The following is a 21,550-nucleotide window of genomic DNA, read 5'->3' as shown; positions in this document are numbered from 1 at the left end:
TGTATTCTAGCTGATCTCCCTTTCACCCGCCGACGGTATCCTTCTTGGTGTGGTCTATAAAATACCTATAGGGATACAAGCGCATCTCGAACTCCAAGAACTCGGGATGCTGACTTGCTATTCTCGGAGGCATTAGAATCATATGACCAACACTGCTTATGACGATGATAAGGGCCATATGATACTGTGAACTCGTTCGGATCACTATGATACACAGCTATACAGAATTTGGAACGGCAAATAAATAAACCATACCATTATAGGACGGCGAAACTGGAGGGAAGCCAAGTACATATCAGAATAGGGGACATACCTATGATATGCTCATCCATTTCCCATAGGCTGTTGGGTCGAATGCGGGGCGGGATAAGGAACTCATGGTCTCGCGGTGTTTGACGCCAAAACGTTGCAAACCTTGGCGCCTGTTTGTACAAGTTGATGCCGGGACGTGCTGTGCAATTGATACTTATAAATGTCTCTAACCCCAAATCTAAGCCCGCATATCGACCTGCCGTACTCACTTGACCCAAAGATTTTTGGTTTGACTTCTCGGTCAAATACTGTATTACACCTATAGATACCCTTCGTATCCTTTATTCGAATGCCTTCCCTTCTCTCTATTCAATCACTGAAACGATACCTGCAAGGTAAACTACGGAGCAAAAGGTATATATTATTAATTACTATTGGGAATCGATATCTGAGTTTGCGACTAGGAAGCCTGGATCAGCCAAAGAGAATGCACTACTCCATACCTCGAGCCCCGATACAGGAGGAATAAGCACCACGTACAGAGGTCAGGCTCATCTATCCCCCTATTCGATATTCGATGCGCTAAACTCTTCTTCAGAAAATCACCTCTGAGACTATATGCTCTCACTATTGGAATAGATGAATATTCATCTCTGAAAGCTCTGAAGGGAGCCGTCAGTGACGCAGACGACGTCTCCAACTTTCTGATGGCTGACCTCGGCGTCCCCTCCGACCATATTGTCAATCTCCGGAACGAACATGCGACAAGGAAACGTATTATCGACGAGTTCCAGAACCTCTGGAGTAACCCCCACATTAATCGCGGTGACCCGATTCTGATTTACTACGCCGGGCATGGTGGCCTAGCGGAAGCAAACCAAGAATGGAAGGAGAGATATGGAGCGAAGAAGATCCAAGTGATATTCCCATATGACTATGGAGAGGACTCCCGGAACCACCACGGTCAAGACCAATTGCATTCCCGACAAGACAATTGCCCAATTGCTCAACAAGCTTGCTGCTGAAAAAGGTGATAACATCGTAAGTTATAATCTTGAATTATTTATTGCGCTCTAGCTAACTGCTTGAATAGATCGTGATATTTGATTCGTGTCACTCCGCCTCGGGTAATCGTGATGAGGCATCACTGAAGCCGACAAAACGAGATCGAATGTACGAAGCGCGGAAGTCAGCACCAGATCCAGCCGATATAGACGATGAACTTGTAACGTGATGGACATTCAGTCATTCCTATCGATCAAGAAACACCGTGATGCGGAGCTGTTGCTGAATGCAGACCAGAGCTCGCATATTTACTTTGCAGCTTGCGGAGCTCATCAGAAAGCGATCGAAGAAGGCGGGCATGGCTTGTTCACCTCTGAGCTGCTGAAGAAAATGCGAAGTCCATGGTGTTGATAACATTACATGCCATAACCTGCTGATGTCTCTCGTATGCCTTCGTAAGTATTAACATGGCACTTCAGAGCTAACGAACAATCTGATGGTCGTCTGACTGCGTGTACAGAGAACAGTCTCCACAGTGCTATGGTACACATAAAGACCGATTCTTTTCAACTCATGTGTCACCTCTCGCAACGCAACATTCATCGATGTGGAACACGATCGCGTAGACGATCGTGGGTTCTCAGGCTGGAGCCGCGTCAGGTGTACTCTGAAATCTACCTGGGAACTGCACAAGTCCCCCACCAAGAACTCCGAGTCATCGGCCGATTCAAGTTGAGAAACTTATGGCTCAAGTGCAACTTGTGCGGTTCGAATCTACCGTCGGTAATATTAACGGCAACAAACTATATGCGCGGTTCATTCAGCACGATCCAAGGACGATCTAATGCTCAAAGTATGGATATCGTCCAAAGACCAGAAGCTCCTATTCCCTGGTTCAGATCGCGTATAGGTAGCATGGATGAGAGTGGCATAGGCTACAAGATAGTCTCAACCGGGGCGCCGCCGATGTAGCCCTGAGGTTCGACGACCGCCGTCCGGCAAGACTGCGACAAACACAGCCGAGCCAGAGGTCGTTTTTATTGGTACGATAATGCATCCAAGAGATATGGTGTTGAGAAGCTGGAGCATCATAAGCCCTTAATTCGAGAGGAAGTGGAGGTGGTGCTGTTCGCTGCCGCAAAGTGGAGATGGTACCTTCAACACACGAACCTCGACCAGGATGAGAACCTGGAGATGAGCATGGTGAAAGTCGCGACCAGGGAAGGAGACAGGGCCCGTCGGAAGTATCTCAAAGAGCCCGAACATGTACATGCTGAAGCCAGCGTAGTCGAACTAGTGGTAGATCCCACCTCCTTGCATGGACTCAAGCTTCACAACAACATCAATTTGCCGCTCTATGTCAGGATGTTCTACTTCGACCCAGCCGATTTTTCTATCGGTAGGCTTGTTATTTACCCTTCCTACCACGGCTATATGCTGACATTTTTCATGACAATATAGGGGACATGTTCGGGCAGAATGTAGCAAATGGTGAAGGCGCGCCAAATCTTGCTCCTGGAGGTCAGCTAGTGATCGGCGACGGAGCCGACGGGGGAGCCCCTGTAAAATTCAACATATCCTCGAGCGGTCAGGTGGAAGTTGGATATATGAAGGTGTTTTGGTCCACAGAGCCTCTGGAACTGGATCACGTCAAGCAAAAATCGGCATTTGAGCTGAAGCCTGGTGAATCTCGAGGGGCATCTAAAGACTTGGATGGATCTGAAAGTAGATGGGGAACTGAATGCCTGACTGTGGCCCTTCGGAGGGGGCACAGCTCTTAGCATATTTATAGTTGAAACCCACTTAACATGAGACTGTAGCACTAGCTTGATCGATCAACATTGCCTACTACTATGTAATGAATATACTTATGCATATGCCAATGTATGTACTTAAGCTTAACAATAACGAGCAAAAATTGGAGCTGAAGATGTTTCTTTCTGGTCAACTTTCATTAATTGCTTAATTTAAGTCTCACACCAGTACTTTATCATATAGCTACACCACCGGGTAGCCCAGTTATCAATCGTGCATGATGCTTGATTGTCGGCCGCTTAAGTTGCAGATTTATATAGATTCGATAGCCTCATGCAAGCCAAATAATGCGACGAATAAAACGAGAATTTTCAATCGCTTTCCCTCCCGAGGCAGGGCTCGTAGAATAGGCTGAAGTGGCAAGTAATTTAAAATAATATCACTCGAGGATAAGGGGTCCAGGAATCATGTGATCCCGCACGCGAGCTCGAGAAGCAAACAACGCGTGCTGAACACGCACCCGGGCTGAGCTCATTGGGGAAGACTAGCGACCACCACGACTGGAACGACTTGTACGACTCACTATGGCCCACTCTTCATCTATGGGTAAATATGGTATCCTTCATATAGTAAATCGCAAAAACAATAGCCCCGCATATTCCTATCCTGTCGATAGCGAGCAAACCACTTTTGGCCGGTATGTACCATCCTATATCCGTACATACCACGAGGCATTGTTAACAAAACTTTCTCATGATATTTAGGAATGATGACTGCGATATCAGACTGCTTTATGGTTGGGTTTCTGGACTTCACTGCAAACTATTCTTCCAAAATGCCAAGGTACCAGAGTTGCTTGTGAGCCCCATTCATGTTTGCTAATACGCCCTATACCCCCAGGCTTTTCTCTCTGTTTACGGTCTCAATGGCGTCATTGTTGATGGGTCCCATATTGGGCGAAACCCCGACGCCGATGGCGAGTCGTCTGAGACGACTATACCAATCATGAACAACTCCCAGATTGAAATTTATCGAAAACGTTTCATCTTCGAGTACCCTTCCAAGGAACTTCGTATCAAAGCTATGGCGGTAGGTTATCTTCGTTGTTGCTGGCTATTCAAAATTTACGTATTAAATGTGTCAGGAACCGATGACCGTCAAGCCCAAACGTACTCTCAGGCTGTCTATGATACAGTCTGCCCAAGTGTTCACCCCATCGAAGCCTACCGCCGATGCATCCACTCCCAAGTCACACCGCCGCCGACGCTCAGAAACCTTGGCTGAACAACTCCAAAGTCCAATCAAACCTTTCTCCCCTGCACGCCCTGCTCCATCCGCTAATATGGGTCATGAAACTCTGAGCGTCGCTGACGAAGAGCGCGAGGTCACGCTAGTCGGACCTGGAGGTGCTCAAAGCGTGGTTGTCTTGGAAGAAGAGAAGGATTTGGTTGTAGTAGAGGCGATTGGGGAAGAGTCAGATGAAGAGGACCTCTCAGATGATGAGGAAATTATTAGGGACAAAGAAAATGCAAATCCCTTTGACCTGGGGCGCTCTCCTGCCTCACAACATGACAAGGCTTCCTCATCTGCGTCTCCGGCGCCGGCTGTTCAGCGCTCGCTTTCCGCTAATACTCCGAGCTCATCCTACGCGCCAAAACGACCGAATCTTCAGCGAAGCGCCGCCTCCGCTCCCGCACCTTCATCCTCCCCAGCTTCGAACAACACCTCTCAACCTGCTCGCACACCCGCTCGCAAGGCTCGTTTCTCCTTACACAAAGCTGTTCTGCTCCGTTCTGCTCAGCGTCAACTAGTGGAGCGTGAACGGTTGAATCAATTCCAGGCACGCGAGGCCCCAATCTTTGACGAAGATGCCGATATTGACATGGATGATATCGAGCCCGAATTTGCCGAGGAACCAGAGTCGGATCTCAACCTCATGGTGAGTGCTGAAATTTATTTCTCAACTGGGAGATGTGGCTGTGTTTCTTTCCACATGGCTTCCCCGCCTTTCCTACCTATCCTTTTAACACCATATCTGAAAATAGGTCGGTGATGCTAACGTCGATGTACGCCTTGCGTCGGATGTCGATCACTTGACTGTGCAGGACCCGGATGCCGATGAAGAAGACGCTGTCGAATCCGTTGTTTCCCCCCTTCGATCAGGAGCTCATCCCGCCAATGGCTCCTTCAGCGACGACTCTGAACACTCTTTCAACCAAGCTGCTGATCAATCTGAAGGCGATATCTCGGTCGAAAGTGACATTTCTGAAATAAACCAGGGTCAAGAGCAAGAGTCTACTCCCATTGGATCGCGTATCCGAGAATCTCTTTCCGTCCTGGGCAACTTATTGCCCAACTTGCTTAAAACTCCCTCTGACAGTGCTTCAACTGAGGACTCGGAAGAGGTTGACATTGTTGATCAACGGAGAAATGCTCCCAGGGTGAAGGTCGAACCCTCAGAAGAGGAGCCACCACTTCATTTCAGTGATTCAGAGGACGAGGACGAAGATGAAGGTGAAGACCAAGGCCAAGTTTCACCTTCCGATCGTATCCAAACACCCGTTGACGACGACTCGAACCCGGTTCATAACGGGGAGCCCGCAGGAGCTACCATAAAGCTTGAGGAGACCCCCACCCAACCTCGTCGTCTTGTAAGTATTTCCCAACTGATATTGCGTATAACTCGAGCTGACTATGATCTCAGAATGCCTTCATGACCCCTCAGGTCTCTCGGCCGAACTTTGCCCGTGCCCCTGTCGGACGCAAGTCTGTTGCGCTTGGAGCTGAATCTGGAGAAGTCAATGATCTTAACTGGCTGCCTAGCCGAGTCCCAGTGGTCAAGGCAGAGGCTGATAGCGAAGAGGAAGAGGATCACGATATGCTAGAAGACCCGATTGTCGAAGATGAACCGGTTCTCTCGGACTTGAAACATATACCTGAATTGGATGCCGAGGAAAAGGTGTGTTTCAACCATTCCCCCCTGAGGGAGTTTTCTGAACTAGGATCTAGGCCGCACGCCGTCAATCCGCACTTGCTGTTCTAGCAGCTGGACCCCGTCAACTACCCACTCGCCGCCAATCTGTTGCCCCCCACCTCGCTATATCTGAGCCCCTCGACCCTAATGACCGCCGCACGACCCTGGCTGGCGATGCACTCGGAGCTCCTGTCGGAACGCCCCAACATGCCTCGACCCTCGCTAAAGCTTCGGATTACCAAGTTGCGATTGACAGTTCTGATGAAGAGGAACCCCTGCCGAATCTGTTCTCAGCACTCTCCGAAAGAAAGTTGATTATATGCGTCGTCAGAGCATGAGTCGTGCATCTCGCGAAGAAAAGCCGATCGGTCCGTTGTTCGGAGAGGCTGTCACTGGGGATATAAAACTTGAGGACTCGGAGGAACTTGTTGCCGCGCTTGAACCAGACGATATCAAACAGGAACTCGAAGAGGCCGAGCATGAACTCGAAGAACTGGAAGACGAAGCAGAAACCGAGGCTGAGTTGTCGGTTGATGAAGAGGGCGAAGAGGTCACAGATTCCGAGGACGGGTCCGATCATGACGGGTTTGACGACGAACAAAACGATGTCCAGGAGCAAAGTGACACTGAAACAGAACAGAAGGCTTTCGACGAACACGTGGAAGAGGAGACTATTCCGGAAGGCACCAAGGTGCCAGCTGTGTTGCCTGCTGCTGGCCCATCGACGCCTGCGCTCAAGGGTATCCGCTCCTTGTTCCGGGCCGAGGAAGTCAAAGGCCTTGGTACTCAAACCCCAGCTGGCCTGGATGGCATGGTTCAATTGTTTGGGCCTGAAGCTGAACTCGAGGCAGAGCTACCTGCGCAGGATAAACCCTCTCGTTTGCGAACCAAGTCAGCTGACCCTGTTCGATCAAAGATCGCCACTTCTACCATGGCTCGTGCAAATCTTCTCAAGCTACGACATCCAAGGTTCCCGAGGTGGCCCGGACGCGTTCCGCCGACACCCGTGCAAAGACGGATGTGACGGCAGCCAAGGGTGCCTCACTGTATCCCGGATCGCATCTCGTACCTTGCGGGAACCGTCAAAATTGCCTTCCCGCATCAAGACGCCCACTGAAGAACCTGAGGCTCCGGCGCCTAAAGCTGCTACTCGCAAGGCCGTACCCGCTGCAACAGTTTCTGTCGTTCTTCCTCGTCGAGCCAAGGCTCCGAAAACCGAGGCAGATGCGGAGGCCAAGGATGAACCTGAATCAACCGCATCCAGACTCAAGGCCCCAACCAAACGGGTCACGCGAACTGCATCAGGTGCAAGCCATACCACGGACGATACCAAGCCACTCACTCGTACCGCTTCATCTATGAGCATTGACGATAAGCCCGCCACGCGGAGAGGGCGAGCGGCCGCGGCTGCTCCCGCCATCGAGGAAGAGGCCAAGCCCGCTACTCGTACCACTCGGGCTAAAGCAGCAGCCCCGACGCGTCGCAAAGACGCCACTTCTTCGGCGCGCCCCACTACCCCTACAACCGAAGCAGGTGATGACAAGGATCCAATGGATACCATTCCTTTGCCAGAGTCTCCCACAAAGCGCTCCACAAGAGCCAAGGTGACAACAGTCAAAGTCGAACCGGATGACGATGAGTCTATCCCAGCTACCCGCAGCCGTACACGGACAACGGAGTCGGATACTTCCAAGGATAAGCGTACCACCACCAAGCGAGTCGCATCTAAAGATGTCGACGAAAACAAGGAAAATGCTGCGGTGGATGTGCCAGAGGCCGAGACCGAGACCAAGGTCAAAGCTAGTGGATTGCCTACCAAGACGACTCGGAAGGTGTCCGCGACAGTCAGCAAACTTCCAGCCCCAACCAAAACCGCATCCAAGACCGAGCCCGCCACCACCTCCGCCACTACTCGTGCCCTGCGCACCCGAGCCCGCAAGTAATCTATTATTCTCAACCTACCCTAATCCTATTCTGTGGGCAAGTTTCTTATTTATGGTCTTACCCTTTTTTTTTCCTTTTCCATTGTCACTTTTATAATCACGACCCATGACATCACGACCCGCTATATGATTTCTTGGATATGCTAGCCCATAAGGCGTTTCTTGAGACTGTATGCTAGCGATATTTCAGACAATGGAGTTCTTGTAAGATACCGGATGCACTGTGTTATTCGACCGTGAATAAGCTTGTAGGCCAAGGAAGACTCGGACAGTGGAAGTACTTCCTGCCCGAATCCCAGTACCAGTCCGTGTGGATGAACATCGCGACTTGGCTGAAGCTTGGCGAACTTGAGCTACGGCACGCTGGCTCGGCTGAACCCCTTTAGTTCCACGACAAATGATCCGGGAATCTAGTCCAGCTGAAAAGCTACACAATTAATGGGATGATATATCTAATACATATATAATAGAATACAATCCAAATTAGAAAATAACGCCTTCCTAAGGACGAGCAGGATGTCCCCTCAGGCGCCCACCAACCATTCGATTCCTCTAAACTCGAATCAGGCTATAATATGCAGCCGAAAGGTCACCCCATCCCGGTGCTCGTTGCCCTACATCCGCTTGACTCCAAACGTGAGTTAGGGCACGAAGACAAACGTTGCCCGCAACGCCAGTAATGGAACACTCTCGGAGGCCAAGCAATCTTCGACGTATTACCTCTCGATCCTGATCTCTCTGCACGAACGCCCCGATCTACACAGCATACGGTCTAAGTAAACTGGCAGGTTACTTTGTACTGAAAGATAGCCTACCGTTATAATCGGGATAAATAAAAAGAAATCTGGATTACGACCAGGTTCAACACCATCAACTAATCGTATAAATGACCTAACGGCCTTCATGATTCGAGGGTCATCGGCACACGCTCCACACAAAACCTGGTGGTGAAGGCAATGAGCACTCGGAAGTTGACCAGCGTGGGGGAAACCCGCCTTACCAGGTATAGATACGCATACATAGTCTGTCTCCAACATTCCTGCACGGCTATTCTTCTAATTGCCCGTATTGGATCAGAGGACGGAGAGGCAGACGACTTGGTTTTTGCGTCGCGTATCTGGTCTTCGATTCGAGCAATGTGCTGAGGGTCGACATTGGGACCATAGTCCTCTGCGAGGCTATTGATCCAAGCAAACAAGACAATGAACTGGTCTGGAATACCGTAAAGCCACTCAAACCCGCATTCACCATCCATCAACCGATGGAAAGTATTGGGAGTGTAGGTAGTGTCGTATTTGAAGAGCATGGGTCGAGCCATGGTCACACTCAGGAGGATATCAATGACAACAAAGTTCTGAAGGTTGACGTTTCCCGACAAGAGTACGTTTGGAAGGTTTACCAGCTGCTCCGGGGAATCAGGACACGCTCGTCGAAACACAGGGGCCGCGACTTCCATCAGTTCAAGTACGGTAGCCAACGGACTAGCGAAACGCTTTATAAGAATCATCTACGTTTCAGTATTGTTAATAGAGGAAAGAACCAAAGAATATCTATTTACTTGCCTCCATCATGAGATCCAAGGCTTTTGATGCATTGGCCATATCAACTTCGCGCTCAGGAGTAGGTGTCCTCTGTTTAAAGCGATTGATAATACCATGTGCCTCGGTAGTCAATGTCTCGACAATCGATGTACTCCTCGGAGTGTTCCCCGGGGATTTACCCAACACCCCCAATATATTAGCGACTAGGATAATGCGGGACCGTGCTGCTTCGGAGTTTGAGAATTGTTTGATGACGTTCTCCTTCATCGCGCCAACAACCCATAGAGGATCAAATACGACAAAATTGACCCATCGGGCATCTTGGAGATAATTACTACCCTTAATACACCAATAAAATATTTTCTAGACTTACAACATTGTAACACAAACGCCAACGCATTGCTGCGTGTGTTAGCGTCTAAAACCGGGGTGGTACACATAACTTGATTGATTTTTGCACTTTCTGGGTCTTCCTCTTCAGGGTGCGCAGATCTTTCATCCCCATCTGACGAGGTGGTTGGACTTGAAGGCCAAAATGGGCCGTATACCACGCCGGCCTTGCCGGTTTGGATCGGTTGGGGCCTGTAAGATCCCGGAGGGGCTGGCCGGTACAAGCCCTGATATTGATTGGACCCCTGACGACTCGAGACTACCAAGGATTGAGGATAGGGGCGAACCCTAGGTGGTGGATTTGCGGGTGGATAATACTGAACTGGGTCAAACGACGAAGATGAGGACGGCGGTGATGGAGAATCCTGCAAGGAAATGCGGCGCTGATCGATATACGGCACATTGGTGGACCTGTAGGGATCCCCAGCATCAGTCTGAGGATGCGGATAGGCTTGGTACGGATGTTCGTGAGAAACAATGTGAGGAGCGGGCGGCACGCTCGTGGTGCTGCGCGATGAAGAGCCTGGCCTGTTTTCGAGTCCTTTGGTCAATCCATTTGCTTTCCCGATCCCGTGAGAAGGCGCCAGTCTCGTTCGTCGCATTAGCCCCCTGCTATCAGGATTCTCCAGTGGAGCATATCCTTCACATTCCTTTCCGGCCTTCTCGCACCTTAGGCAAGTTGGTTGTCGCTGCAATACCATCAGTAACATGGCGCACAAGAAGAAACAAATCACTGACCTCATCGCATTTCTTTTTCCTATTCAATTGTTATGAGTACGCGGACAAAATGCTCGAATAACCCTTCTCACCTGCGTTTACAAGTGTAGCACCCGGTGGTGGATCTATTCGTTACCGTGTACCCGCTGGGCATCGTGGCGAGACTTCAATCAATCCAGTTGCGATATCCGTATATAACCTACAGTTTTGAGCGTTTTGACATTGTCAAGGGAAACCACGCACGTACCAGCCACACGGTGTAGCGAAGGGAGGGGCACCTGAATTTTGATGTCCCAGTGATCCCTCATATCCCAATCGGACCGGGGTCCAACTCAACTATAACAGATTTGGTAAGTAGAAGCCGAAGTTTCCCATGCCTCGGTACCTTGCACCAGAGTCAGAAAGTGAACATAACCTGCCCGTCTCGTACAATGAGATAGCGCACACCATCTAAAGATTAAAAGCGAGCAGTTGCTCGCCAAGGGATGAAGATGACAGGCTACGATTTTCTTCGAAATTGAAATAATACATGACTGCGGAATTCCCCGATCATCCAAATAAGACGAGCTAGCAGGTCACCCAAGGCTGTGGGCCTGGCTTGGTTGGCACACGTAGTACAACTATGGTATATGGCCTTAGATATGCATAGCGATGATTTTAGACAAGGTCTCTTTGGACTTTCGATCGATGTATCGATTGAGAAGAGATCCACATTGCCATGAACCACATCTAGGGCACGTGTGTGCATTCCGTTTTCAACCATCATTCGCTCAAAGCCTGGTACTTCCAATTGATTATAACGTATTCAATCAGTTGGACCGGGCGTATGCCGTAAAGTATGAAACATTATATTGGCCACATCGGGAAGCTAACTCTAGTCAGATGTACGGTATTGTTGATTAGCGATTCTCAATAAGACAGGTCCTAACTTGATTCTTCGAGCGAGTACAAATAACATCTCTTCTGAACCAAGTGATGTTTGTATACTATAGTTCGGCTATGGTGACCCTGCGACTGTGTCCATCACATGCATTCTTTGCAACAACAGCGAGCCACAACCATGACAAATCGGTACTCCGAGAGTTTTACGATCATTTTGCAGTCCATTTCTGGATGCCAACATCGGATAAACTTGCCAAGGTCAAGGAGAATCATATCCAAACGGAAAATCCTCATACACTAAGATCATTGACGATATTAAGTAACTGCTATTTATTGGAGCCGTCCATACGCCACATACGCCACATCTTCGACGGGTGACATTTGTGTTTGCGGCTATATTCCAGCAAAACTTGCATCGTCAGATACACCCGTTTGAGCCGCGGCGGGACGGCAGGAACTCTCCAAGAAGTTCGAGGCCTGGACATTGTGTCTAATAGAATCCAGTCCAAATTTGGGGGGATCGGTCACACGAGTCAGTAATTTAGTATGAAGCTATTATATGCGTCTGGCCACTTGGTCGTGCAGAAGCGGCCCAGCACGTTGCTTCAAGGTGGCCTGTGTCGAGATTCCCCGAGAGATTGTAGCTTTTGGAAACTTGGTGCATGAGTCTAGACACTGAAATGATACGGAGCTCCCAGGCTGGGTGATGTTGGGTGATTGATGAATCGGAGCGGTTCCAGACTATTCGACTAGCGCACCAATACAGTTCGGCCAGTTGACAGAAATCGGCGGTTAAGTATTGAGTTCGCTGGAGATGGACGTCGAGGTGTATTGCTAATGCAGCCAATACCAGTATGAGCCATGCAGATTACACAACTACTGGATTGAACTGTCTCCAACACTGTGGTGTGATAAGATCCTGAAAATCAGTACATCAGTAAAAGATTCCTTTTTTCAGTAGGATATGGTCTGAAAATTACAATGTTAGTATGCCTCTCTCAGCATGAATCAGACTATGGAAGAATTGATACCTAAAATCAGTATGTATTGATCTTGCCTTCAGCTCAATTCTCACTCAAACACGCGCACTGATTTTCAGCATTATAACCTTGTACAGTGCAACCTTCGAGCCAGCGTCAGAGATGATTGCCGTGAGAAAGCTATATAGTGTACAAATGTTGAAAGCGACACAGCATGTACCCATTCCCGGTATTCAAGAGATATCGAATATTCCATGGGTTTCGAAATACCAAACCCCTACGAAATCCACTTATACACCCGCAACCGTCTGAGAAGAGATCCTCAGGTCAGCCCATGTAGCTGGTCGTTGCTCTTCCTCTGTCCTTCTCCAGATATCGCACAAAATCATCAGACAATCGTGGCCTGCGCGACCAGGCATAGTGCACTCTTGCATAGTGGTTAAACGGCGGAATAGCAAGTCGCGATCCTGTTTTCGGCTGACAAAAGTTCCAATCTAGAGGACACAATGTTAAGAACAGGTTTTGATTTTGTTCGAGAATTGTACTTACAAACATAATTGGGAGGGACAAGAAGGTATCAACGTTACGCGCAGGCTTGACTCCCCCAAGGAATCGCATAATCTTTTGACGAATTTTACTACGCGAGGGTCTTCTGCATGAGCACCACATATTGTCTGCAGTCTTGTTAGGCCTAGAACATTGAATTCGAGGGGTACTTACTACATAGAGGTGTATGTACACCACAAGCCTCCAACACTCCTGAACTGCGAACCTGCGAATAGTATAGACAGGATCATCCGAGGTGCTTGGGGTAATTTTGACTTTCTCCACTTCCATCTCGATTTGGGAGACAAGAAGGGGGTCTGCGTTGGTCCCAAAGTCTGCATAAAGCATATTGATCCAAGCGAGCAGAATAATAAGCTGATCCGGATGCCATGAAGCCAATGCAGACCAGCTTGTTGGGCCGTAAAATAGCTCGTTGATTTCGGGTGTATAGACGACGTTGTATCGAATAAACATGGGCCGAGCGAGAAGTGTAGCTGTCATAATGTCGGTTTCCGCAATGACGAAGGTTGATGCTTGGAGAAATGAGATACTAGGTAGATTAATTAAATGCCCGGGCGGATCCGGGCACGCTCGCTGGAATACTGGTGCGGCTGCTTCCATCAGTCCAACGATAGTGGATATAGAGCCTCCAAGCGGCGCAATAGAATGACCTTGGCGTTTGTGAGATGTCGGCCGACGAGAAAAAAGAAAGCGCTCTCACTTCCATCATAAGGTCTATTGATTTGAGCGCGTTCATCATGTCAACTTCGCGCTGAGTGTTTGGTTTTCCCGAAGTGAAGCGGGCAATACTTTGATGCGCCTCGGAGCTCAAATAGGTACTACCGACCTTATCTTCGAGTTCAATACTGGCGACTTTCCGAGAGCCCCAAACACGTTAGAGAGCAAAATCACTCGAGTTCGGATTTCTTGTGAACTAGAGAATTGGGGCAATAACAACTTCCCTAATCACATGCACCACATTCTTTGGGTCAAACACATGAAGTTGACCCATTGAGCATCTCAATCTAGAATCAGTATCACGACCATATGCAGTAAAGAGCTACTCACAACTCTGCAAAACGAATGGTAGGCATTGGCCTCTACGTTCGCATCCGGGATGAGCGTAACACACATGGCTTGCTTGATACCCTCGGAATCTTCGTCCTCGTTTTTCGGGTTTCACAAAATCGTCGTCACTGCTCCGCTCAGGAGAAGGCCAATTGGGCCCTTTTGATATAATCGGCGGGAATGTAATAGTCTTCGGCAGGATTTCTTTCGGAGGCGCGTTCTGAGGGCCAGCGGACTAAAGAGTGCATCAAAAAGACTTGCTTGTCCGGAAGTAAGGGATCGAGGGTTCCGACACGATTGATCACTCAAGGTTATAGACGCTGAGGGACGACGTTGAGACGAGTTATGAGAGGGTGGGCTTGATAGGTACTCTGATGAAGTAGGGTTGGAGTGAGCATTAGGCGAGGAATCGTCAATCTGTTCGATGTATGCTCGAGGAACACTGTCCAAACTGTCGGTGGTCTGGATATTTCCGGAAAATCCAATCACGATGTTATTATGTGGGATCCACGAGGGTTCGAGACCGCCGAACCCGCTTGACCCACGTGAGCATCGCCTCGTTGGGAAGAATCCGACTCTTTCAGTTGTTGGGTATACGTAGCAATATTTTCGTGATTTTGTTCTGCGTTGCTATCGTTTGCTTGGTCTTTGGTGGTAGCCAGAGTCTGTGAAGGAACTACAGGGTGCTTGGTTTTATCCTTGTGTGGAAGGGAAGGTTCGAGTGGCAGAGAAGGCAGGAAAATATTGATAGGAGACTGACTTCATCGCATTTTTCTTTCTGGCAGTATGTCAAGGTAAGGTCATGAGATGAATTCATTCTTTATTTACACTTACTTTCTCCTGCACGTCGTACACCCTCCCGTGGATCGAGTATGCATTAAGCCGTGGGTTCAGTGAAGTTTCAGGAAGGCCATCGAAACCACGGGGCTGACCACATATGATGACTCGCTTATGTAATGCGATGCAGCCCATATGCGTCAATTTCGCAAGCGCCAATTGCCACAGTGCAGGTTAGTTTTATTACCGCACCTGCATCCGTAAGGTATATTTATATAAAACAGCGTGAAACTCATTATAAAGCATTTTCTGAATGTGAAGCTCCAGAGCGATCAGTAAGGCTGAGCAGATTTCAGGAAGGCCATCGAAACCACGGGGCTGACCACATATAATGACTCACTTATGTAATGCGATGCAGCCATATGCGTCAATTTCGCAAGCGCCAATTGCCACACAACGCAGTTAGTTTTATTACCGCACCTGCATCCGTAAGGTATACTTATATAAAACAGCGTGATAAACTCATTATGAAGCATTTTATGAATGTGAAGCTCCAGAGCGATCAGTAAGGCTGAGCAGACTGGGAGACCAGGCGTGCATAGTTTGGCAAACCTAAAATGTGTTAAGGGGTAAGGTGATACATTAGGGGAAAGTTAACAAGACATCCAACATGAAAAACAAGCCACATAAGCCGACTTGTTGCAGAAAATCACCAATACAAAAATAGTGCACGAAGACAACCATTGTTGAGCAAACAAATCATACACCAGATCAAATTTCCCATTATGGCCTAATCGCAGGCTCGATGGTGAATGCACCACTTGCTTGGTCCTCAAACAAGTGCCACCCGGTAACATCATCAATCAGATTCAGGTTGCAAGACCAGATCGCATCCGTCTCAACCTCTCCGCGAAGCATTTCGGTGGCTTTATAGTCCCGGGTGTATGCTGTAAGAACTGGAGTGAATGCGGCGGTAATATTGGACTTAGATCTGGAAAATAATCTTCAGTAATTTAATCTTATTTTAACCGTTATACTCACCCCACTCCAGTCCAAACCAGTGTGGGCTCGTAGCGTTCCAGTCCAAACCAGTGTGGGCTCGTAGCGTTGGTAAACTCATCTCCACTCAGGAATCCTGATGTTCAAAAGAAAGTTGAGTGGCTGCAATATCTCACGACAAGGCGAACATTGCTAACCGATGCTAAGGTTTGCCCGACCATCGGTGTTATTTTTGCAAACAAGGAGCTTGGTGCCATTACCCTTAGAGTTGTTCCCGAATCGCTTTTGACCAGCCCCCGAAATGCTGCTGATATCGCCGCTCTAGTGTAGTCTTAGATGTATGCGGAGCGCCAAACTTATCGATGACTTACCACTACTTCCACCCATGCAGCTGAGTCGACAAGGTTATCCCTGTCCTGTTCGAAGAGTCGATATGAGTTTGGATACGTTGATGAATACACTCACAGTTTGGGCGTATCCAAAAGCAAGACGCTGGTGGTAATGCACGGTAGCCTTGGCATGTCCATTCGCCCGGAAAGTAATCACCTCTATCTCAAGTTGAAGGACCGTAATGGAATCGAAGTTCACAGCAACTCACTCCAGACAACAGGAAATTGATCTTTGAAAAGTTTGATTTATTAGGGGGATCGAACATGAGCATCAAGCTGGTGTCCCTTCATGAAAGCAGTGTTAGCATCAGGACCAGGGTGGGCGATAGTCGCTAAATCTACCTACTTTTGGAGACCGTAAGCGTAGAAGTTGAGTGTCTTACTGGCCATTGTATAGTGATATTGACTGCACTGAAACTCTTTGGTGAAGCCTGGAGTATTGATGGATACAAGGCATCGATCTAACCAGCAACTTAAATACGGGCGGCCGCCCCAGAGGAAATGTACCATGGAATCCGAGAAACAGGTTCATAGACAGCTGTGCCTCGTCCAAATATCGGACCCTCATAGCCGCACCGGCTTTGAGCTGACCAGCACAGAACGTCGGGATAACGCGCCCAGGTGCGGCAGCCGGCAAAGTTCATATCATGCTTACGTTCTTCCTAACGAGGTACAACTCTGCCACTCTGGCATATGGTTTGAACAGGAACTTGACATGGATGGATGGTTCCTGGTTTATGTTCCCCTGCATTTGATGTTGACCTTCGGCTGGAGCGCTGACCCGTGGCCGGCAAGCGCTATGCCGAGGTCGGCGCTTATCGAGCCAGTCAGGAAAATCAGAAGACGACTTTGGGTGGATGCAGTCGGTGGAGGTTAACTACCAGTGCAGTATATCTGCCTCTAGTTGTTCCCCATAATCTTGAGCATAAAACACAACCTTCATGCGATAGGATTGTCGGTGTGCATAATGCGCTGCAAATCTTCATATGGGGCGGCTCTTGTTGGTCGGTACACTTACATTCTAAACAGAATCCCCGGAGAGGGCGCCTAGCGGCTTTAACATGCCCATCCGACATATCCGACTTCGGCCACTGAGCATCCGCTGATAGTATTGAGATGCGCTCCAAGATGATTCATGGGAATTAATGATGTCGGTTTGTGAGGCAACCGGTGCAGGCTTCATCCGATCAGATTTTGTCAGGTGGAATCTCGTCAGGTACGCAGAAGAGAACATCAAGGCACTAAAATGTCAACGCCCTCGTATCCAGTGCGCAGCCTCTGGTCCCGAGCGGTTACTCGAATCCGACCATACTCGCATCATGTCGAAGCCCCACGATATTTAGCTATGGATATAGCATAATGTATGGTATTAGCATTGGTCGAGTGGGCTATAAAAGACTGAATTGATGCTACTTCAAGTTCCCATATCCTCCTTGGGCACTTGCATCAATCCCCTTTATAGGTGCAATTACTACACGCGTAACCCCTTAGCTTCTGTAATTTTTCTACCACAAAATGGCCTCAAAGACAATGCATTTCTATGCATATGGGCTCCAGAAGTACGTACATCAAGATGATTGTATCTGATTTTCTACCTGTTTAACAAACAAGTCTATTAGGGATACCACAGTCATGATGGTGTTCGAGCCCCCCAGCAAAGCAAAGTTGTTCAAGGACCAGTTCCCAGTTGTTTGGAGCAAGTCAAATACATGCGCCGTTGGGCCATTCACTAACTGATCATTCGGTTCAGAGGTCATCACTTTCCGCGCCAAAGGCCATGCGAAAGCATCGATTCACTATGGGTCCCGGCTGGCTTTTGGTTATTCCCAGACTGTACGCTCGTAAATATATTATATGAGCCTATTTTTCTGACCTTTTGGGGCAGGACCAAGACAACCTCGTTGATTCCGGTGCCTGGGTGGAAGTCAAGGTGATAGCTATGCTCCCAGTATCATGTAAAGCGCTGACAGACTCTAATAGAGTGGAGATATCAGCAGAATCCAGGGTGAACCTGGCCAAAAGCGCTTTGGAGAAGTGACCAAGGCCAGCGGAACTAAGCTCCTTGTTTGCAAGAACAATACCGATGCTCGCGCCAACATCAGCATTGGTATATTTAACTAATCTATCACCTCGTGGTGTTTCTGACCATAAGCATTATCTTAGGATTTGTACGAGGGGATGGGTATAGCCAACGCTATGAGCCTACACTTATATGGACCGGAGTTGGGTAAGTTAGATTATGTTGCTTACCATTGGACAAAGCTAAGTCTTCCTGTAGTTCCGGATCTAACGTTACGGCTCAATTTACTCCAAACTTGACCGCTTATGTGACTCGTGACTACAAGGGTATATGTACTTTATATTATAGGCCCTCTCATTTCTGACACTATATGGAACTAGCTACTGAAATGTTGCGTGGTGAAGTCGAGACTGACGCAATTTGGACCTGCAACCTCAATGAGCTGGACGACGTAACGGGGTGGAATTTTGTCGAGGATGATGCGAGCGGTGAATTTAGGATCGAGCGTTCTATTCAAGTGTAGAACTGGTGCTGCAGAAGTGGGTTCTGGCGTTTGTACATTGGTTTCACTTGTTTGGTTTCATTTTCTGGCTTATGGCTTTCGGTGTTGTAATTGCTTCTAGTGCGACAATATTAATATACCTCAAGCCTTAAATACACGTATAACTAACGCTATGTTTATGCAACTATTAGCACCCGACAATAAAATACATTACATTCGCAAATGTCCCTTCTCTAGTACCCGTACGCAGAATCCCTCAATGAGTTTATACCCCCGTGATTTTGCGATATGATAACCTCAAATCCGACCAGACTGCTGGTCGATCTTCAGCTCGAGTCCTCTCCCAAACATCTTCCAGTACTTCCAGACATTCATAGCTGGCGGCCCCAGGATTACTACATTCTTGAAGGCCCATCATACGCCGACGAAGCACGCTACGATCTTGTTCGCGGTGTGCAAAGCATCCAACCTGGAGCATATACCATCGATAAGTCTGTTGGGGTCTTGATAGGTGCCACATACCATCATGATTGGAATGAAGAGGAAAGAGTCCGGATTTCTCCCAGGACTGACACCGTCAACTATATACACAAAAGACCTCACGGCTCTCGTGACCCTTGGGTCATCAGCTTGAGCTCCGCACAGAACCTCGTATCTGATATTAGGTTCTGGCCGGGATAAATTCTATGATACTCACCATATAGAGGTAAACGCAAACAGCTTGGCGCCAACATTCTTGTACCGCGAGCCTCAGAATAAGCAGGACGGCATCGGGCGTGAAATTTGGCTCGATCTTTGTGCTCCGCACTTGACTCTCGATCTCGCCTATGTACATAGGGTCCACGTTGGTCCCATACTCTTCATATAGCGCATTTATCCAGGCCAGAAGCACGATAAAATGGTCCGGTGCTCCGTGTAGCCATCGAAGGCCATAGTCCCCTTTGAGTAGCTGAGCATACGTCTGGGGTGTACACTTGACATCGTACTTGAAGAACATAGGCCGTGCTGTGGCAACGCTTATGAGCACGTCCGTAGCGGCAAAATGCTGAAGATTCAGCCCGGGTGAGGTGAGTATGTTCGGTAGATTGACGAGCTGATCGGAAGGCTCTGGGCAAGCTCGTCGAAACACTGATGCAGCAGCCCCCATAAGCGTGACTATGTTGGACAGAGGGCTCGAGTAACGCTGAATCAAGACCATCTACACTTGGGTTGGTCCAGTGCTTGCTTCAAACTCTCATAGCCTTTTGCTTACCTCCATCATGCTGTCCAGCACCCTATGTGCGTTCTGCATATCTCTTGCCCGTTCAATGGCAGGTCCTTCGGAGTGGAAGTCTTCGATCTGCTGGTGAGCCTGAGTTCGAAGCATCCCCACAATCGACATCTCCCTGTGACCAAGCTCTGGAACATTGCTTAGCCTGCCGATGACATTCGCAATCAGACATATCCTTGTTCGGACCCCAGGCGAGCTTGCAAACTGCATGACCACGCCTTCTCTGATCATGCCTGCAACTTTCAGGGGCTCGAACGCTATGAAGCTCACCCAATGGGCATCTTGAGAGGCTGGAGCTGAATGCGTCGAACTCTCGAAACATATCTGGTTTACTTACAGGCTTGGAGCACAAATGGCAGTGCATTGCTTCGAGTGTTGGGATCAGGCGTGGGCGATCTACAAATGATGGCTCTGATGCCTTCAGGGTCGTCATTGTCGTCGTTCGCTACCGAGTCCTCATCTTCATGCCATAGTACAGATGGCCAGCTCGGCCCATCCTGGGAACCAACGACTTGATTATTCGGATTTGTTTCAGTTAGCTTGGGACTTTGGCTGTCTGAGCGAGCAAGGCTAAAAAGCGAGCTGAGTAGACTTGCTTGTCCAGAAGTCAAGGCAATGGAAGTGTCGGGGCCTGTGCTGATAGACGTAATCAAAGAATTACGCAGGGACCTCGAGGATGAGGGCGGGCTCGAGGCTGAGTCAGGTGATGACTGTAACGAAAGCTGGCCCTGAGATAAACCGAGAGTTTCGGAATGCCCGTCAAGTGTATCTATGGTCACGAATTGATCGTTGTCAGAGCAGGGAACCAGCTGGGATCCGGAAGAAGATTCCTGTGATACAAGATTATCCTTGACAGTGGCAGAGCTGTACTCGACCACTGAGGTCTGGCTGCTGCGTTGGAAATCCCGAATCGTAACCTGATAAATTTCCGGTAAACTAAATGAGCTTGGGGCGTCTCCAGACAGGTCGGGTAGGGCGGTCGGCCCAGATTCACTGCTTGGAGAAACTGCCAGCGTTATAGTCGACGCCGAGGGCCCAAGGCCACTTGCTAACTCCTCTGGGCCCGTACTTGTGGTTGAGTCAAACATAACCCGCCGCATCCTTCTCTCAAATGCCGGATAGCCTTCGCATTCAAAACCACCTCTGATGCACCTGAGGCAATGAGGCTTTTGCTCATCACATTTCTTCTTCCTACCTTGGATGAATTGAGTGAGACATTTCAAGGCTTGACAAGCATATAAAGTCTCACCTGCGTCTACACGTGTAGCATCCAGTAGTAGATCGGGTTGCATACCGGATGGTCATGGAACGGGTAGCAGAGCTGTAGTTGACAGATATTATTGGGTATACAGATAACTTGCAGCGCGGGGAAGGAGTCCTGTGGGCAATTTTCGAACGCTGGGGGCTTGGCCAAATGGTTTTATAGTTAAGATGTTGTTCAACACGTGATGAATTATGATTGAATGAGATGCATATGCAGGATGTTCATCAACTATGCACGTAATCTTTCAACATTCTTTGTATTGCCTGCTAGCGCAGG

At 48.6% G+C, this 21,550-nt stretch overlaps 8 protein-coding genes across 8 annotated transcripts; 2 read left to right on the top strand and 6 right to left on the bottom strand.

Moving 5' to 3' along the window:
* Nucleotides 1–601: 601 nt before the first annotated feature.
* RhiXN_11083 (ICE-like protease (caspase) p20 domain protein) lies at nt 602–7,929 on the top strand (the record flags this gene model as incomplete). The annotated part of the gene is made up of 16 exons (XM_043330898.1): nt 602–666; nt 717–788; nt 851–1,169; nt 1,222–1,293; nt 1,346–1,477; nt 2,320–2,656; nt 2,719–2,940; nt 3,643–3,709; nt 3,777–3,855; nt 3,913–4,101; nt 4,157–4,951; nt 5,058–5,663; nt 5,717–5,971; nt 6,022–6,241; nt 6,298–6,877; nt 6,942–7,929. 16 exons carry the CDS (start codon nt 602–604, stop codon nt 7,927–7,929), a joined length of 4,998 nt encoding a protein of 1,665 aa, XP_043186243.1.
* A 901-nt stretch (nt 7,930–8,830) lies between these two features.
* Nucleotides 8,831–9,385, bottom strand: RhiXN_11082 (Fungal specific transcription factor domain; the record flags this gene model as incomplete). The annotated part of the gene is made up of 1 exon (XM_043330897.1): nt 8,831–9,385. One exon carries the CDS (start codon nt 9,383–9,385, stop codon nt 8,831–8,833), a length of 555 nt encoding a protein of 184 aa, XP_043186242.1.
* Nucleotides 9,386–9,479: 94 nt separating this feature from the next.
* RhiXN_11081 (Fungal Zn(2)-Cys(6) binuclear cluster domain) lies at nt 9,480–10,731 on the bottom strand (the record flags this gene model as incomplete). Its single annotated transcript, XM_043330896.1, has 4 exons — nt 9,480–9,790; nt 9,844–10,549; nt 10,599–10,617; nt 10,670–10,731. The coding sequence occupies 4 exons, from the start codon at nt 10,729–10,731 to the stop codon at nt 9,480–9,482; spliced, it is 1,098 nt and encodes a 365-aa protein (XP_043186241.1).
* A 1,998-nt stretch (nt 10,732–12,729) lies between these two features.
* On the bottom strand, nt 12,730–13,486 carry RhiXN_11080 (uncharacterized protein; the record flags this gene model as incomplete). The annotated part of the gene is made up of 3 exons (XM_043330895.1): nt 12,730–12,933; nt 12,989–13,130; nt 13,212–13,486. The coding sequence occupies 3 exons, from the start codon at nt 13,484–13,486 to the stop codon at nt 12,730–12,732; spliced, it is 621 nt and encodes a 206-aa protein (XP_043186240.1).
* Nucleotides 13,487–14,190: 704 nt separating this feature from the next.
* RhiXN_11079 (uncharacterized protein) lies at nt 14,191–15,025 on the bottom strand (the record flags this gene model as incomplete). Its single annotated transcript, XM_043330894.1, has 4 exons — nt 14,191–14,288; nt 14,347–14,515; nt 14,599–14,808; nt 14,888–15,025. The coding sequence occupies 4 exons, from the start codon at nt 15,023–15,025 to the stop codon at nt 14,191–14,193; spliced, it is 615 nt and encodes a 204-aa protein (XP_043186239.1).
* Nucleotides 15,026–15,613: 588 nt separating this feature from the next.
* Nucleotides 15,614–16,608, bottom strand: RhiXN_11078 (uncharacterized protein; the record flags this gene model as incomplete). Its single annotated transcript, XM_043330893.1, has 7 exons — nt 15,614–15,821; nt 15,872–15,965; nt 16,027–16,150; nt 16,201–16,245; nt 16,295–16,375; nt 16,428–16,503; nt 16,565–16,608. The coding sequence occupies 7 exons, from the start codon at nt 16,606–16,608 to the stop codon at nt 15,614–15,616; spliced, it is 672 nt and encodes a 223-aa protein (XP_043186238.1).
* A 1,125-nt stretch (nt 16,609–17,733) lies between these two features.
* RhiXN_11077 (uncharacterized protein) lies at nt 17,734–18,761 on the top strand (the record flags this gene model as incomplete). The annotated part of the gene is made up of 8 exons (XM_043330892.1): nt 17,734–17,777; nt 17,838–17,907; nt 17,971–18,051; nt 18,104–18,148; nt 18,199–18,325; nt 18,382–18,445; nt 18,497–18,564; nt 18,619–18,761. The coding sequence occupies 8 exons, from the start codon at nt 17,734–17,736 to the stop codon at nt 18,759–18,761; spliced, it is 642 nt and encodes a 213-aa protein (XP_043186237.1).
* Nucleotides 18,762–19,005: 244 nt separating this feature from the next.
* RhiXN_11076 (Fungal specific transcription factor domain) lies at nt 19,006–21,110 on the bottom strand (the record flags this gene model as incomplete). Its single annotated transcript, XM_043330891.1, has 5 exons — nt 19,006–19,209; nt 19,263–19,388; nt 19,438–19,938; nt 19,993–20,300; nt 20,348–21,110. 5 exons carry the CDS (start codon nt 21,108–21,110, stop codon nt 19,006–19,008), a joined length of 1,902 nt encoding a protein of 633 aa, XP_043186236.1.
* Between the last annotated feature and the right edge of the window lie 440 nt (nt 21,111–21,550).

The sequence above is a fragment of the Rhizoctonia solani genome, chromosome 14 (assembly GCF_016906535.1).
Source record: "Rhizoctonia solani chromosome 14, complete sequence".
Taxonomy (NCBI): Eukaryota; Fungi; Basidiomycota; class Agaricomycetes; order Cantharellales; family Ceratobasidiaceae; genus Rhizoctonia; species Rhizoctonia solani.
This window is presented reverse-complemented; position numbering and strand designations above follow the sequence as displayed.